Source organism: Arvicola amphibius, chromosome 7 (genome assembly GCF_903992535.2).
Source record: "Arvicola amphibius chromosome 7, mArvAmp1.2, whole genome shotgun sequence".
Taxonomy (NCBI): Eukaryota; Metazoa; Chordata; class Mammalia; order Rodentia; family Cricetidae; genus Arvicola; species Arvicola amphibius.
Window position 1 is genome coordinate 15,267,854 of NC_052053.1, and position 14,154 is coordinate 15,282,007.

The window sequence follows — 14,154 nt, forward strand, 5'->3', positions numbered from 1 at the left end:
TCCAACTCCAGGTGTCTTATAAGCCTGGCTTCTTTTGGAAATCGCAGTAAAAACCGACATCCTGAGATACAGAACGTCATGAAGGTTCTCAAGAAGGGCTTCTGATGCAGCTGAGTGCACTAATGACTTGACTACAAGGATTAGAGATGAAAAGTATGGGGCGGTAAGGGGGACTCAAAGATCTGTAGGGAAAATGAAGGAAGTGGATATGAGAAAAAGCTGCTGGCAAATTCAGCTGCACTAGGAACTCCTGGCTTCAAAATCAGCCGCAGCCATTAAAAGCAGTGCAATGAGCCTAGATGGATGTGCATCAGCTCTGAAATCACCGAGCTCTGGGATCCAGTCGCTCTGGCTTGCTCGTTATGGGGATGCTTTTTAACTTCAAGGCATAGTTTCTGCCTGTATAGGTATTGCTGTCTGTGAGTTTGATGTAAATGAGCCAAAGATAGTTTAATATCCACTAATACTATGTTTTAACACTACATTTGTTTATCACGGGACCCCACCTCAGGATGTGTGTGTTTCCTAGGAACAATGGTTTAGGTTTTCTAAGTCGGCGTTGGAGCTAACTTTATGGAGCCTAACTAGTAGCAATAACCAGACTCAATTTTTTAGGATGGTTTTCTTGAGATAGTTTACAACTGGTGGTACCTAATATCTGGCACACAGTGCACAAGCAAACAAAACAAAACACGGGCTGAGTGATTTATTGTCTCTTCTTCTCCCCTGCCTGTGCAATGTGTGACGCCGCCCAGCCAGAGTAGGCTCATGCATGCAGCCAGCTGTCAGGGAATCCACAAACAGCAGGAATTGTCCTCTCTGGCGCCCCGACTTCTCAGGAGAGGCTCTTTGGAAATTGCTCTCATCCATCAGTTCACAGTCTGCTAGGTGCCTCTGAACAGCACAAAAGGAAGGTGCTAAGGACAGTAATGAAGAACAAAGGCCCGCGCCCAGGGTATCAGCGCTCCTCCTCTGCCCGCGCCCAGGGTATCTGTGCTCCCCCTCTGCCCGCTTGCCTCTCTCTCACATTTTCCAAACCACTTTTGTTAACAAGCTGGAGCTTTTCCTGCCTGGATCTCAGTATCCGGAAAGTCAGACTGTTCGCCTATCATGAAGATTTCTTGGATCTTTGGGAATACTTTTTTTTTTTTTTTTTTTTTAAATTTTTGCGGGTGGCTATGTGCTCATTGCCCTGTGTGTTGTCATCACTGATGCCTGCCACACGTGTGCAGGCACCACTGCTACATGGGGCTTTGAAGGAGTTTCTGATCATGGTTGTGAAGGGAATGGTTAGCCCATGTTTTATTTTATTTTACTTTTTGGTTTTGTGAGATAGGGTTTCTCTGTGTAATGGCCGTGGCTGTCCTGGAACTAGCTCTGGTAGACCAGGCTGGCCTTGAATTCACAGAGATCCGCCTGCCTCTGCCTCCTGAGTGCTGGGATTAAAGGTGTGCGCCACCACTGCCTGGCTGGCCCATGTTTTATTATTAAAGATGACAACCAACCAGACCATGCTACTCCTCAAATCCTTTAAATGCTTCCTATTATTCTTACCTGAATCTACCCTTCTCACAGGACATAGGCCCTATTTGATCTCCTCCCCATAACTTTCCCATATGTGTTATTCCCCATCCATGTTGGCCTTCCTACTAGTCCTATAGCACACAGATATCCCTACCTTGGAGGTGTTGTGGCTCAGGTTTGTACTGCCTGAACAGCTTCTGCCTCAGCGTCACATGAGAAAAGACCTTGCATTAAAGGCTAAATTATACCGCCCCAAATTCATCTTGTGGCACTCAGGATCTGACACCATTGGGGCATAGAGCCTTTAAAGAGGTGACTAAGATAAATAAGGTCATATAGTTGAATGCCAGTCAAGAATGAACAGTGTCCTTGTAACAGAGACCAGGGGCTGGGGAAATGGCTCACTGAGTGAGAGCAGGTGTCGAGCAAGAATGAGGATCTGTGTCCAGCACCCACTGTGAAAAGCTGGGTGTGGTGATGGACATATGTGTTACCCCAGCACTGTGTGGGGCCCGAGTCAGGAGGATCACAGGGATTTGCTGGCCACAGCAGCCTAGCTCTAGGTTTAGGGAGAGACTGGCCACGTAGAAAGAAATAGAACAGGACACCAGACAAGCTGAAATTCTCAAGTAATAAAAAAATCAAGGGGTGCAAACAAGGAAAGAATAGATAGGAAGAACAGAAAATTTTGAGAGTAGTGCAACTCTCTGTATGACTCCATAATGTTGGATATATGTTGCTGTGCATTTCTCTGACCTCACAGAATGCACAGCACTAAGAGGGAATCCTGAACTGAAGATGGACCTGGAGTGATAGGGCTGCCAACTGCAGTGCATGAAGACTTAGTGCAACGTGTCCGTGACAGGGGAGGCAGCTCATGAATCGGCCAGGAGTGTGGAAGGATGTTTCTGTACCTCTCACCTCATTTCTCTGTGAGCCAAAGCCATTAAATAAAAGAACAAGTCTATTAAATGCAAACAAAGGGACTGGGCAGGTAGAAAGTAAGGACTGAGACTCCCTTTGCTATCCCTTCTCTGACTTTTAGCCAAGATCAAGTGTAGAGATTTGTTTTGTCACAGTCTGGATTCTTGAACTCCCAGATGCAGGTGTCATGGAGCTTGATTTCTTCTGAAGCCTCTCATGTTGGCCTTCAGGGGACCTTTCAACTGTGTCTTCTACGTATGTGTGTCTGTGTTCCAATCTTTTTAAAATTGTGTGTGTGCATGTGTGTATATGAGAATTTCATACATAAATACAATGTTTTGATCAAACTCATCCTTCATTCTCTCCCCTCTACCTCCAGCAGCAGCAGCAGCAACAACAGCAGCACCTTTTCTTCCCAATTTCATGTGCTTTTGTGGTTTTTTTCTCTCCCTCTCCCTCCCTTCCTTTCCCTTCCTCTCTTCCTCCCTCCCTCCTTCCTAATTTTCTTTTTTTGGGGGTGGGGAGGTTTCGAGACAGGGTTTCTCCGTAGCTTTGAAGCCTAGAGCCTGTCCTGGAACTCACTTTGTAGACCAGACTGGTTTCGAACTCACAGAGATCCACCTGCCTCTGGCTCCTGAGTGCTGGGATTAAAGGCATGTGCCACCATGGTCCAGCTCATGTGCTTTCTTTTAAAACCACTTAATGCTGCCAGCATGAGCATAGGTGTAGGTCCATCCACAGTTACCCAGTTGGGGGCCCCATCTGAAGAAAATTTGACTCTTCTTCCCCTAGAAACTACCAGCTGCCAATAAGCCCTCTTTCTTTAATTGCCACAGCTTTGCCTTTCTTCCCAGAATGTCAGCTACTTTGGGATGATGCAGTATCTAACCTTTTATGATTGGCAATTTCCATTTAGCAACAAGTGCTTAAGTTACTTTCATGTCTTTTCTTACCCCCATGGATGGGTAAATAGCTTGTTTCTTTATCTAAATAATTTTTCAATAATCTTCTGTATGTAGCCGAATTTAGTTTAGCTGTCTATTCATCTACTAAAGGACACTTTGTTGTTTTCAGAACTGAGAAGTTGTGAATGAAGCTTTTACTATGAACATTTGTCTACAAGACTTTGTGTCCACAAATTTACCCTTTGGAGTCAATACCAAGGAGAGTGACTGCTGGATTACTCTGGAGAACATGCTAATATTATTATATTATTATTAATATAATATTAACAATACATTATAATATATAATATTAATAATAATTTTTTTTGAAACAGGGTTTCTCTTTGTAACAGGCCTGGCTGTCCTGGGACTCACTCTGTAGACCAGGCTAGTCTGTTAGCACAGAGATCTGCCTCTCTCTGGGATTAAAGGTGTGGGCCACCACCACCTGGCTCGATCCTGGTGTTTTAATTTGCATTTTCCTGTTGACTTTTCCTGTGAAGCTTCTTGTCGCATTATCTGCTTGTTCTTCCTTCCTAGATTATATGTTCCCTGGAATGCGACCATATCTATCTTAGTTCCAATTCTATCTTCATTCTCAGCAACAATCAGAGGCATCCTGTGGACCCCTGTATTTTTGAATGGTTGGAGGACACAGCCAGGAACCTGAGCATTAGCTTACCGAGCCGTCTCATGGCTGTTTCCCATTATTCCTTAAGAACACCTTGGCTGTGGGTGTTGGAGTTTAGACCTTCTTGCTGCATTTTCAGGCCACAATTCTAGCCTATCCATCCTCTCACTTTCAGGGCTCTTTCTCTAGCTCCTCTCAACTCGGTTCTAGTCACTGTTTTAGCTCCCATCTTGAATCACCCCAAAGCCAAATCACCCTTTTGGCTTCTGTACTCACTATACCAGTAAGCAAAATGGGGGCCCACAATGGAAAACCTTGACTCTTTATGAGTGGGAATCAACATGTTTTCTCCTGTATCTCTTTGATCTTGTTCTCTAACAGGTAGTTTTCATTGCCGATAGCTCACGGCCTACCAGCTCCATCCTAACTGGGTACGTTTTATTTTGGTACTGACTTGTGCAACACTGTGTTCTGTGATGTACCAGGTCCTGGCTGAGGCCAGAGGTCCTAGCCTGATGCTGTGTACTGTTTGCTGGCCCAGAGCTTTGCTTTGCTGGGTGCGGTGAGGTGCACAGTCCTGCAGTGTGCATCTCCTGAGCTCTGCAGGGTAGCATTCTGGTTGAGTTCAGCCAGAACTCAACAGGCAGAGACAAAAGGCTACTTTCTCCCCAACCAGGTTTCTAGCTCTCACAGCATGGCCTTTCCTCTATAGTATTCCCTCACTCTGTTACCAGCCCAGGGAAGAAAAGGTCTTTTCATACTTATTAGGTAAATTGCCTTATCTACCTCGATTTATCTGGCAAATCAGCTTGCATGTCTAAAAATATTCATTTCCTTGGTTCTTCAACTTATCCACCTACAATGACTCATGGTTTTCTCTTATATAAGCTTTAAGAAACTTTCAAGTTTCAATGCGTAGGAATCATATAGTTTGTATTAATTACTTTAATAATACTGTGACAAAAATATTGGACAAGCACTTAAAGGAGGAGGACTTTATTTTGGCTCATGGTCTTGGAGGGTTCAGAGTGTGCTTGTCTGACACCGTGAACCTGGGAAAAACATCACGGCAGCAGAAACACCTGTGAGGTTATTACTTCATGGCAAAAAGGAAGCAAAGAAGGAAGAGACTGGGAATGAGGTGTAACCTTGTAAAGCTTGCTCTTAAGAGAGAGTCACTTCCTTTGTCTATATCCCACCCACCAAAATAGAAGCACTATATAGGAACCGAGCCTGAGAGGAACATTTCATACCCAAGCCATGACTCTTAAGTTTTCATGCTTTAGTCTTTGGGGATAATCAAAAACTGCAGATGCCAAGATTTCAAGCAGCACAATGATTGTTTCTGAGGCTCAAGAGAACTCCAGTAGGTCCTTTGTCACTGTGCATTCTTCGAGCGTTGCTGACATTGCTGCTACTCTTCTGGTTGAAGGAAGGGCAAGACTGGTAGACAGAGATTCAGGAGGCAGAAATCACATATATGCCCAGGTTTGATGTGATTGTCCTAGCAAGATGGGGTTTGGGGAAAACCAAGTTGGATTTTGGCCACTGGAGAACATATTCCTAGTATTGGATTAGCCACTTCAGAACTGGAAGAGTTCATAACTTCCCAATGGATGTATTTTCTTATAGTTTGTTTTTGTGTTTCAGAGAAATTTTGGTAATTGATGTCTCTAGAATAACTTAATGGATCAGATCAAAATGATCGCTACATTTCTAATTGGTTTTTAGTGGGGCTATTGTTGATTTTTGGTGGTGTCTAGATGCATTGTGGTGCCACTTTATGCCTTTTAAGATGACGTAAGCACAGATGGAAGAGCAGCATGGAAAGGCAGAATCACTCAGTGGAGGCAAAGGAGGGGGAAACGTCTAGTGATGGGGAGCCCGGACCCCAAGAAGATGTGTTGGCCAAGATACGTATAGAGATGGGCAGCTTTGGGTATCAGTTATCAGTGTCTCCTTCACAATTTGGAAAAAGTCAGCATCATCTGATCTATTTAGATAGCTTTCTCTATAAATGAGGATTCTAGGATGGAGAGTTATGTAAGGTTTTACACAGAAGATTTTGCACCCTATATTTTGAGACATTTTAGCACATCACACGATGCTATAACACTAGTTCTCAGTGATCACAATGGCTTGGAGAATTGTAAGAAAGGGCTGAATGGCTGTGCTCCGACATAACCCAACCCAGGAATGCTCGATGTGTTCCCAGTTCAGCTGGCCGGTGCTTACAGTAAAGGACACTTTTGCTGGACTCTTAATACTTATCTTTATTATGAAAGTGTTTCCAAAGTAAAATGATCCTCATAATAACAATTACTTCCAAAGATCAAGAATGAATAATTATATTTCCATATAAAAATCAGCAAAACGCGGTAACAGTACACGGAATAATTCTAACTGGCTAATGGTACACTATTTCACTTCTGAAAGAAGCTCAAGTACTGAACTGTCTGTAGAAAACAAAGAGCTTCGGCACCTACCCTGGTCCTCACTGAAAGTCGGAAAAGAGAAACACATTCCCAAATTAACCACCATCCTTTTCTATGACAGCAAACGGCCATGGAGGTAAATGAATATGGCTCGGGCAAAGGAACGATGAAGACTGTGAGCTTAGGGGAAATCAAACAGGCGTGTGTTTTCCACATTTATGTTAATTAACCGTTGAGCAGAAGTTCCAGAATCATCACAGAACTATCACAGAGCTTTGTAGCTAACATTAAAAAAAAAATTCTTCACAGTAAGGAGTTTTACAGATAGTTTTTGACATTCACTGTAGGTAAAAAGGGTAGGAAATATGAAGGAAATCAGCTTTCTCACTGAACATAGAAACCATGGTGACTGACGCAGTACCTCTCGGTTCCCAGGGAGCTCACAGTACAGGAAGCCAAGCCTTTGTGGCCCTGTGCTAAGGAAACATTTTAATGTTTTTTTCCTCCCAGGAAAATGGGCCCCGACACGGGAGGAGGTGTGGGAAGAGCTGATCTAATGGTCACAGGTAAACTAAAAGCAGAAACACGCCAGCATTTGGCTTTCTCTTACCAGATCTGCAGAAGGCTAAAGGATTATTAAGTGAATGAGACAAGTGAGATCGGCTCTAGGCTAATGGAACCCTCTCATCACTTCCTGGCAATCCTGGAAATACCCAACCCCGCTACAGATGCCATACGCCATCCGGTGGCAGAGGCCTTTTTCACTTCTTAGAGTTGGTGAGGCCTCAATGTACCCATCCACCAATGCATTCATTTCAAAGGCTCTGGTTAAATTCAAGTCACAAGACCATGCAAGAGGCCAAGGTCCTCCTTAGGGTGCCTACAGATTTCATTACTTATGATGAGTTATGTTCTTCATTGCAATTTTCTTGATGATAACTGGCTACCTTTGAGTACTGGTTACAGGGGTTTCAACAGCTGTGGTCAGGGCTCCCTCACATCGGCTTGGCGCCTCCTTGGGGCGGGTTGGTGTTATGTTTGCACAGGCAAACCACGGGGGCCCTCCTTTGGCCCCTGAGTTTGTAGAGCTAAAATGTGATTGGTAGAATATTGCTAATTAGCCTACGGCATTTGGAAAGTGGCACAATTTCAGCTCAGCAAGGGAAGCTGACGTTGGGAAGAAGAGGCTTGAGGAAGAAGTCTCGTTTCACTTTCTAAGAAGTCTGCCGTTATTCCTGGCAGGGACAGCACACTTGAGGCCAAGTGGGATAGTTAGTGCTCCCTTCATTTCTTTCCGCACAAGAACCCGAAAGAGCCACGCCACCACTGTCCTTTCAGGCTGACTTTTACCTCACTTCATCTTTTTCTCATTTGGATGTTAGAAACATTTCAGGGCCATGATTCCTTATTTACTAAGCAGGAACAAGTCAAAGACAAGAAAGTAAGCGAGTGAGAGCCTTAAGGCCATAGATGCCGCATAAAATGTGAACACTTAGCCTTTTATTCCCAAAGGTATCGAAGCCTCTCTGGATACGACATCATCTCCCATACTGATCAATGAACCTATAGACACCTGTGGAGTAATTCTGTATGCATTTTACACTTCAAATTAGGAAAAATACTCAACTATCCGGGCAATTTTGGCATTAATTTCCACCCAAACGATTACTAATACAAGATAAATGGGTTGGAGACAATCAAGGGTGCCATCCATTCTCTCAGAAGAACTTGTCAGCAAAGACGTAGGCAAGCTACAATGAAGTCATTTTTAACAGGCAGACTACAGCAAAGTCTCATTCTTACTTAGCCCAAATAGCAATGAGATTTAAACGAAAGATGGAAGACTCAGACCTCTTCTTTCTAAGATGAAGGAAGGCATTCAGTTTGCTCAAACGCACACTCTACCAAGTATAGTCACATATCCCTTAACAGGGACACGTTCTGAGAAATGTGTCCTTAACTGACTTTGCTGTTCTATGGACGTCGCTGAGTGTACTTACATACAAGCAGACAGTATGGCCTCTCAGTGCCTAGGCTGTCATCATCTTTTGGGACCACGGTAGCACATGCTGCCTATCCTTGAGCGCAGCGCCGTGGCTGAGTACATGGCTGTGTTCAGATGAAGAGTTGACATTGTGAGACTCACCCATCATATGGACTGAAGATCTGACCTAGTTTTGCTTGCTTCCTGCCTCGTCTACCTTGTTCATCTCTGTTAGACGCCAGCGGCACAATCGGAGGGGGATGTGGGACATCCTCCGCCTGGCAGTTCAGCAGCTTTAGAACCCTGGGGTTAAATGGCAATGATCTGTGTTCTTACAGCGAACACTCAACTGAGCCACAATACTGATACTTGTAGCTGCTCCTCTCCTCTCAACATCCACAGGCCTGATCTGGAGACACTGAACTGGGCTTGGCGTCTATGTTGACAGCAGGTGCTCTAGGGCCTTGGTTCTGTCTCAAAGAGCTTGGAGAAGGGAAGCTTCTAGAGTACATATGAATGGATTTTTTAAATGGAAAGAATATGGGTGAAAATGAGTCAGTAATAATTTTGTTTTACTGTTTTTTGGGGAAACATACATATACACACACAAACCACACACAGCATTTATTGACTCAAGGCCAAATTCTACTTGATTTCCCACGTTCCCGCCCACTAAATCTAGGTAAGCTATAACACTGGAGATCAAAAGTCACGTTTCCTAGAGTCCTTCCTACACACACCTTGGTACCCTGGGAAAATCTGAATGCGACCAGGAGGAAGGGGACATCACCACAGCCTAAGCTAATTAAGAACACTACTCAGACCTAACCTGTAGCTGGATTTACAAATCACACTTCTGAAAGCTATGGTCTGGCACAGGTGGACAAGATTCCTCACACAGTGCCCGTTCTCAGTCTTATCTGGTCACTCTGGAAGCAGAGATAATAATATTCTATTCCAGGAAAAGCCTACAAACTCCATTTCAATTCACCGAACAGAATTATTTTCTCTAGAATGTAAAATGAAACAAAAATTTGTAGACACGCAGAAGAACGAGTCAAGCTAATGGGATCAGAAAACACGTCCCTAGTCTAGCCGCTTTAGAACTGCCTTTGACACGGGCAGAATCAACTTTCTTCATTTTACATACCTCTTCTGAATTTACAAACTGTGCAAAAAAAGGGTCACCTGCTTCAAATTCAAATACACTGTGGTCCTCAAGTTCATCTCAACCCTGGGAGGATGTGCCCAGATATTAAAGCAAGATGGGCATTGCTCCCTAGCTAAGATGATGAGAAAGGTTCACCCTTCAACACTGCTATTGTTTTCACCTATCTACATTTGAGCAAATGCTCTGATTACTAACAATACCTTTGGCGGCTTATCACTGGTCTCATAAACTCAAACACTTCCAAGTTTCACTCTTAGACATATAAATCAGCCAAGCTCAAAACACAGTTGGTTGCGCTGTCTTCTACAGCAACAAGTAGACATGCTTCCAAGCGCGTAAAATGATGATCTGCACCATACCAGAAAATACTGTTTTGTGATTGGGTGGGGAGAGAGCTAACATTGCAGTGAGAGTTCTTCGGGAATTTTCTCTTACCTAGTCACTCACAGGTTTCAGAGTAAGGGTATAAAGATTTAATTAAAGAAAAACCAAATGAACTATGGATGGCTCTGGGCAGGACAATGACATGCCCTGTGGCATTTTTGCTTTTGGCTACTCAGTGCCCTTATTTTTTTTTGATTTCTGTTTTAGGTGATGCTTGCCTTAGGAGTGATGTAGGAGTGTCTTCTATCTATCTGTTGCTTTCATTGGTTATTTAATAAAGAAAACTGCTTGGTCTGATAGGTCAGAACATAGGTAGGCGGGGAAGACAGAACAGAATTCTGGGAGGAAGAAAGCAGAGTCAGACAGACCGCCATGAAGCTTTGGCCCGAGATGGATGTGGGTTAGAATCTTCCCGGTAAGCCACAACCCCGTGGTGATACACAGATTACTAGATATGGGTTAAAGGAGGATGTGAGAGTGAGCCAATAAGAGGCTAGAGCTAACGGGCCAGGCAGTGTTTAAATGAATATAGTTTCCGTGTAATTATTTTGGGTAAAGCTAGCCGGTGGCCGGGAGCCGGGCGGCAGGAAGTGGCCTGCAGCTCCTTCTACATAGGAGTATTTGTATAACCTGTTCAATTCCCTTTTTACCAAAGATGAGATGAGATAAAATCCTTGGCTCATACATGTGGTTTTCGAAGCCACATGCCAACGACAGTGGCCTGGGCGGGGCAGGGTGGGGGTGGGGGGCGCTCATGAACTACTCTTTGGTAACTTTCCTCATGGCTCTCACTGCCATCGTCCAGGAGAATTTTTGCCGTTTTTCTGGAAATAGCTCCACTTGAATAAAAATTCTTAGGAGCCCCCATGAGTCTTCAAAAAGGTAAATAAAACAGCCTTGCAGTGCAAACCTGATATTTTTAGCAACAAGAAAGTCATTGTGGGATGCAGTTAAGGAGAAAGGCGAAGGGTAAATGGTCTTTCTCCCACAAGTCTAACACTAGGGAGGGCTTTCTTTTGAGAGCTGGTGGCAGTATAGCGCTTTGCACGGAAAGTAGCTCTGCCAACTCTTAAAAGACTCATTCTTTTTTTTCTGCCTCAAAACATTCTTGGCTTTTTTTTTACACGGCAAGACAGAAGACTGGGCTAATACAGTAGGAATTCTGGAAAAGACCTGGTTGAAGTCAGTTGCTATCCTTATGTGATTTCCCGAACACAGAACAAGTCCCCAGCATGTGGGTCCCTTTGTGTCTGTGAGCTTAAGCAAATGACACTGTTTCAGAATCAGAACACTGGCCTCATTGGAGTTACCAACAAGGTCAACTCACGACCACACCAAAGAAATCTCATATTTGTATGCAAGAGACAAACTATTCCAAAGCAATTTCACATAAAGTTCCAAAGTCCCCTAAGAGCTAGCCTCTTTCATTTGAACTGCTAATTGACCACAAAGAGTAAGAGCTAAAACACCGGGTTCATCCTGTTTAGACTCCCACGGGACAACAGTCACCGACTATATATGGGCAATCACAAAATGGGTGCAGAACAGAAAGAAAGGGAACCTATCGGGAGCTGTGTGGGGGACCCTGCACGGGGTTTTACTGCTCTAAGTGAAGTAAGCTGACGCTGATGCTCACGGCACACTGGACTACAACATGAGAAGAGGGTAGAACAGACGGAGCATCTCCTTCCCGGTCAGTCACGAGCCCAGAGGAAAAGGAGCGAGGGGATCCTCGACTGTCCACAGATTTACAAACAAATAAAAAAATAAATAATATTCTAAGACAAATGCAAATATTGTTCCCTTGTGTCAGTTACATACAGCATGCCTACATAAAGTGGGATTTCTTCTTCATTCACAGACAGGACACATGGCAGTACACTATTCAGAATGCTTTGAGAATCCTAATTTTTTTTTTTTTTTTTTTTTTTTTGTCTCTGGTGATGAGATATCAGGAAAGGAACTGCATTTGCAACTTATTAAATACTTCCAGGAACAAACAGTTCACTTTGTTGAGGACTTATAGTTTTGGGTAGTTAATCATCCATGGAGCATGGACCAGTCAGGAGATACCCGTTGGTACCACTGGTTCCGTTGGTGGTTGTTGAAGTGTGCGGCTTCTTCCCTGGAGGTTCTGAGTCCTCATCATCCGAGCTAGATTCAATATCACTCCGGTCATCCTTGGATACCTGCGGAACACAAGAGCGGGAGTGAAACCAGCTCCGCGGGCTGAGGGCCGGCAGGGTAGCGCATGCCCCCGCAACTCATGCAACCTCTCATGAGGATGAACCTAATCACATGTTACAAACAACAAAGAGGGGAACACCGCCATGGTAGTGTGTGCTCTTCCACGGAGGGATATAATGTGTGTGACACAGCAGGTTGTGAAGAATGTAAGTGGATTTAGACACCACAGAGCCTCAAGGGTATCCTTCACCATGGAGACTGTCTAGACCATAAATCCCATTCTTACCCATAGTGATAGTGGTATCCATGCTACTAGGATGTCGCTTTAGGAACTGGGGACAAATGAGTCAATTTGTTCCCTAATAGCCATATTCTCCTTGACAATTACTTAAGGTTAACTCTCAATTACCACGCTCACAGAGATATACACACAATCGCTGAAATCATTAAAAGCAAATCATTGCTGTCTGGCACTGTAATTCATTGTTTTATATTTAATTTCCCTTTCTTCTTTGCTAAAATGACTTTGAAATTTGTTTCGGATGTGACATAATAACAAATGTCACCAGATGACATTCGAAAGACTCTCTAGATGAGACAGAGTCTCAACTTTTGCCAGGAAGAAATCTACTGGCCAGATCTGCAAAAATTCTTTATTATGTGCCAGTTTCTTCAATTTTCCATTCAGTTTCATTAAGTAACGAGGACAGGCAAATAAGACACACGTCTATATGTTAACACGACATGTGAAAAAACTCCTACTATGTATGGAATATGGTTATTAGTGAACAAATTGACTCATTTGTACCCAATTCCTAAAGCGACATCCTGGTAGCATAGATACCACTATTACTATGTAGCAAGGAAACACTATATTGATTTTAAAACAAATAATTGGAATCCCCTTCTCTGCAGGTCTACATTTTAGCCTGCACGTACACCTAGAGGGTCTTAAGATCTTTAAGTGAGTGCACTGTTTACTTAATTAGTCAATTTTTACTTCGATACCCCGTCTCATTGTATAGCCCAGACTTGGCAACAATTCCCCTTTAGCCTCTGGGTGCTGGGATTCTCGGTATCCACCCACATGCTCGGCTTCATTCACATGATGAAGCTGGAAGGCCAGAGGATCCTGTTGGCCTAGCTTCATGGGAATCTTCCCAGCCTGGTTTCCAGTGACTCCCTGGGGGGGCTGGATGGACAGACTCTCAGAGCCTCTGGAAGAAGTCTCAGAATTCCTGGGGGACTTTCATATCGAATCCTCTCCTCACCACCGTCAACCTGAGAGCTGTGGAGTCTACTACCTAGAAGCCATGAGGGAGTGAGGACTTCATCACTGATAGGCGGGAAAAAAGCAAAAGCTGAGAACTATCGCTCCGCTCTAACCGGTGATGGGCTGAATAGCGTACACATGTGATCCTCAGATCAAAGCCCTCTGAAGCGATATTGAGCTCACATAGAAAGCCTCACTTGAAAACAGAACAAAAACAAACATGACTGAGGGGGATGAGAAAATTTCAACTTGAAAGGCATGAATCATAGACAGTACCGCTGCAGAGCGCCACCATATCAAGTCTCTTAGTACCGAATCAAGGAGCTAACAGAGGACTCCAGATGCAGACAGTATTAATTTGCCTGCCTAGTAAGATTATTTTAAATTCCATTTGGAAAAAAAAAATCCACAGTTATGATACCGTCAAAGAAAAAGGACAATTTAGAGCGTCTAAAAATAACCCACAGGAGGAGGCCGTGGACTGGAGCAGTCTCACTGCCTTAGGTGAGAGCAGCAACGGAGCTGTGGGACGTAGTTAGTGATGATTTCTTCGTGGAGATGAAGGACTAGCAGCTAGAGAGGAGAGGACAGGGCTGGTGGAGACAGCGATGCTCTAAGGAGACAAGTAATCTAATCCAGCTCGCCCGTCATCTTCAGTTATTATCATACGCCCAGTACTATGCACAGGGATTCAATT

The 14,154-nt window shown here is 43.9% G+C and overlaps 1 protein-coding gene across 2 annotated transcripts in view; it reads right to left on the minus strand.

The window, feature by feature from the left end:
- Window positions 1-6,340: 6,340 nt before the first annotated feature.
- The window catches only part of Cers6 (ceramide synthase 6), a 242,405-nt gene continuing 234,591 nt past the window's right edge, over window positions 6,341-14,154 (minus strand). For both annotated transcript variants that reach the window (XM_038338147.1, XM_038338146.1), the window contains one exon: window positions 6,341-12,186. In XM_038338147.1, coding sequence (XP_038194075.1) covers window positions 12,034-12,186 — 153 coding nt within the window. In that variant the 3' untranslated portion in view covers window positions 6,341-12,033. The remainder of the gene's footprint in view (window positions 12,187-14,154) is intronic.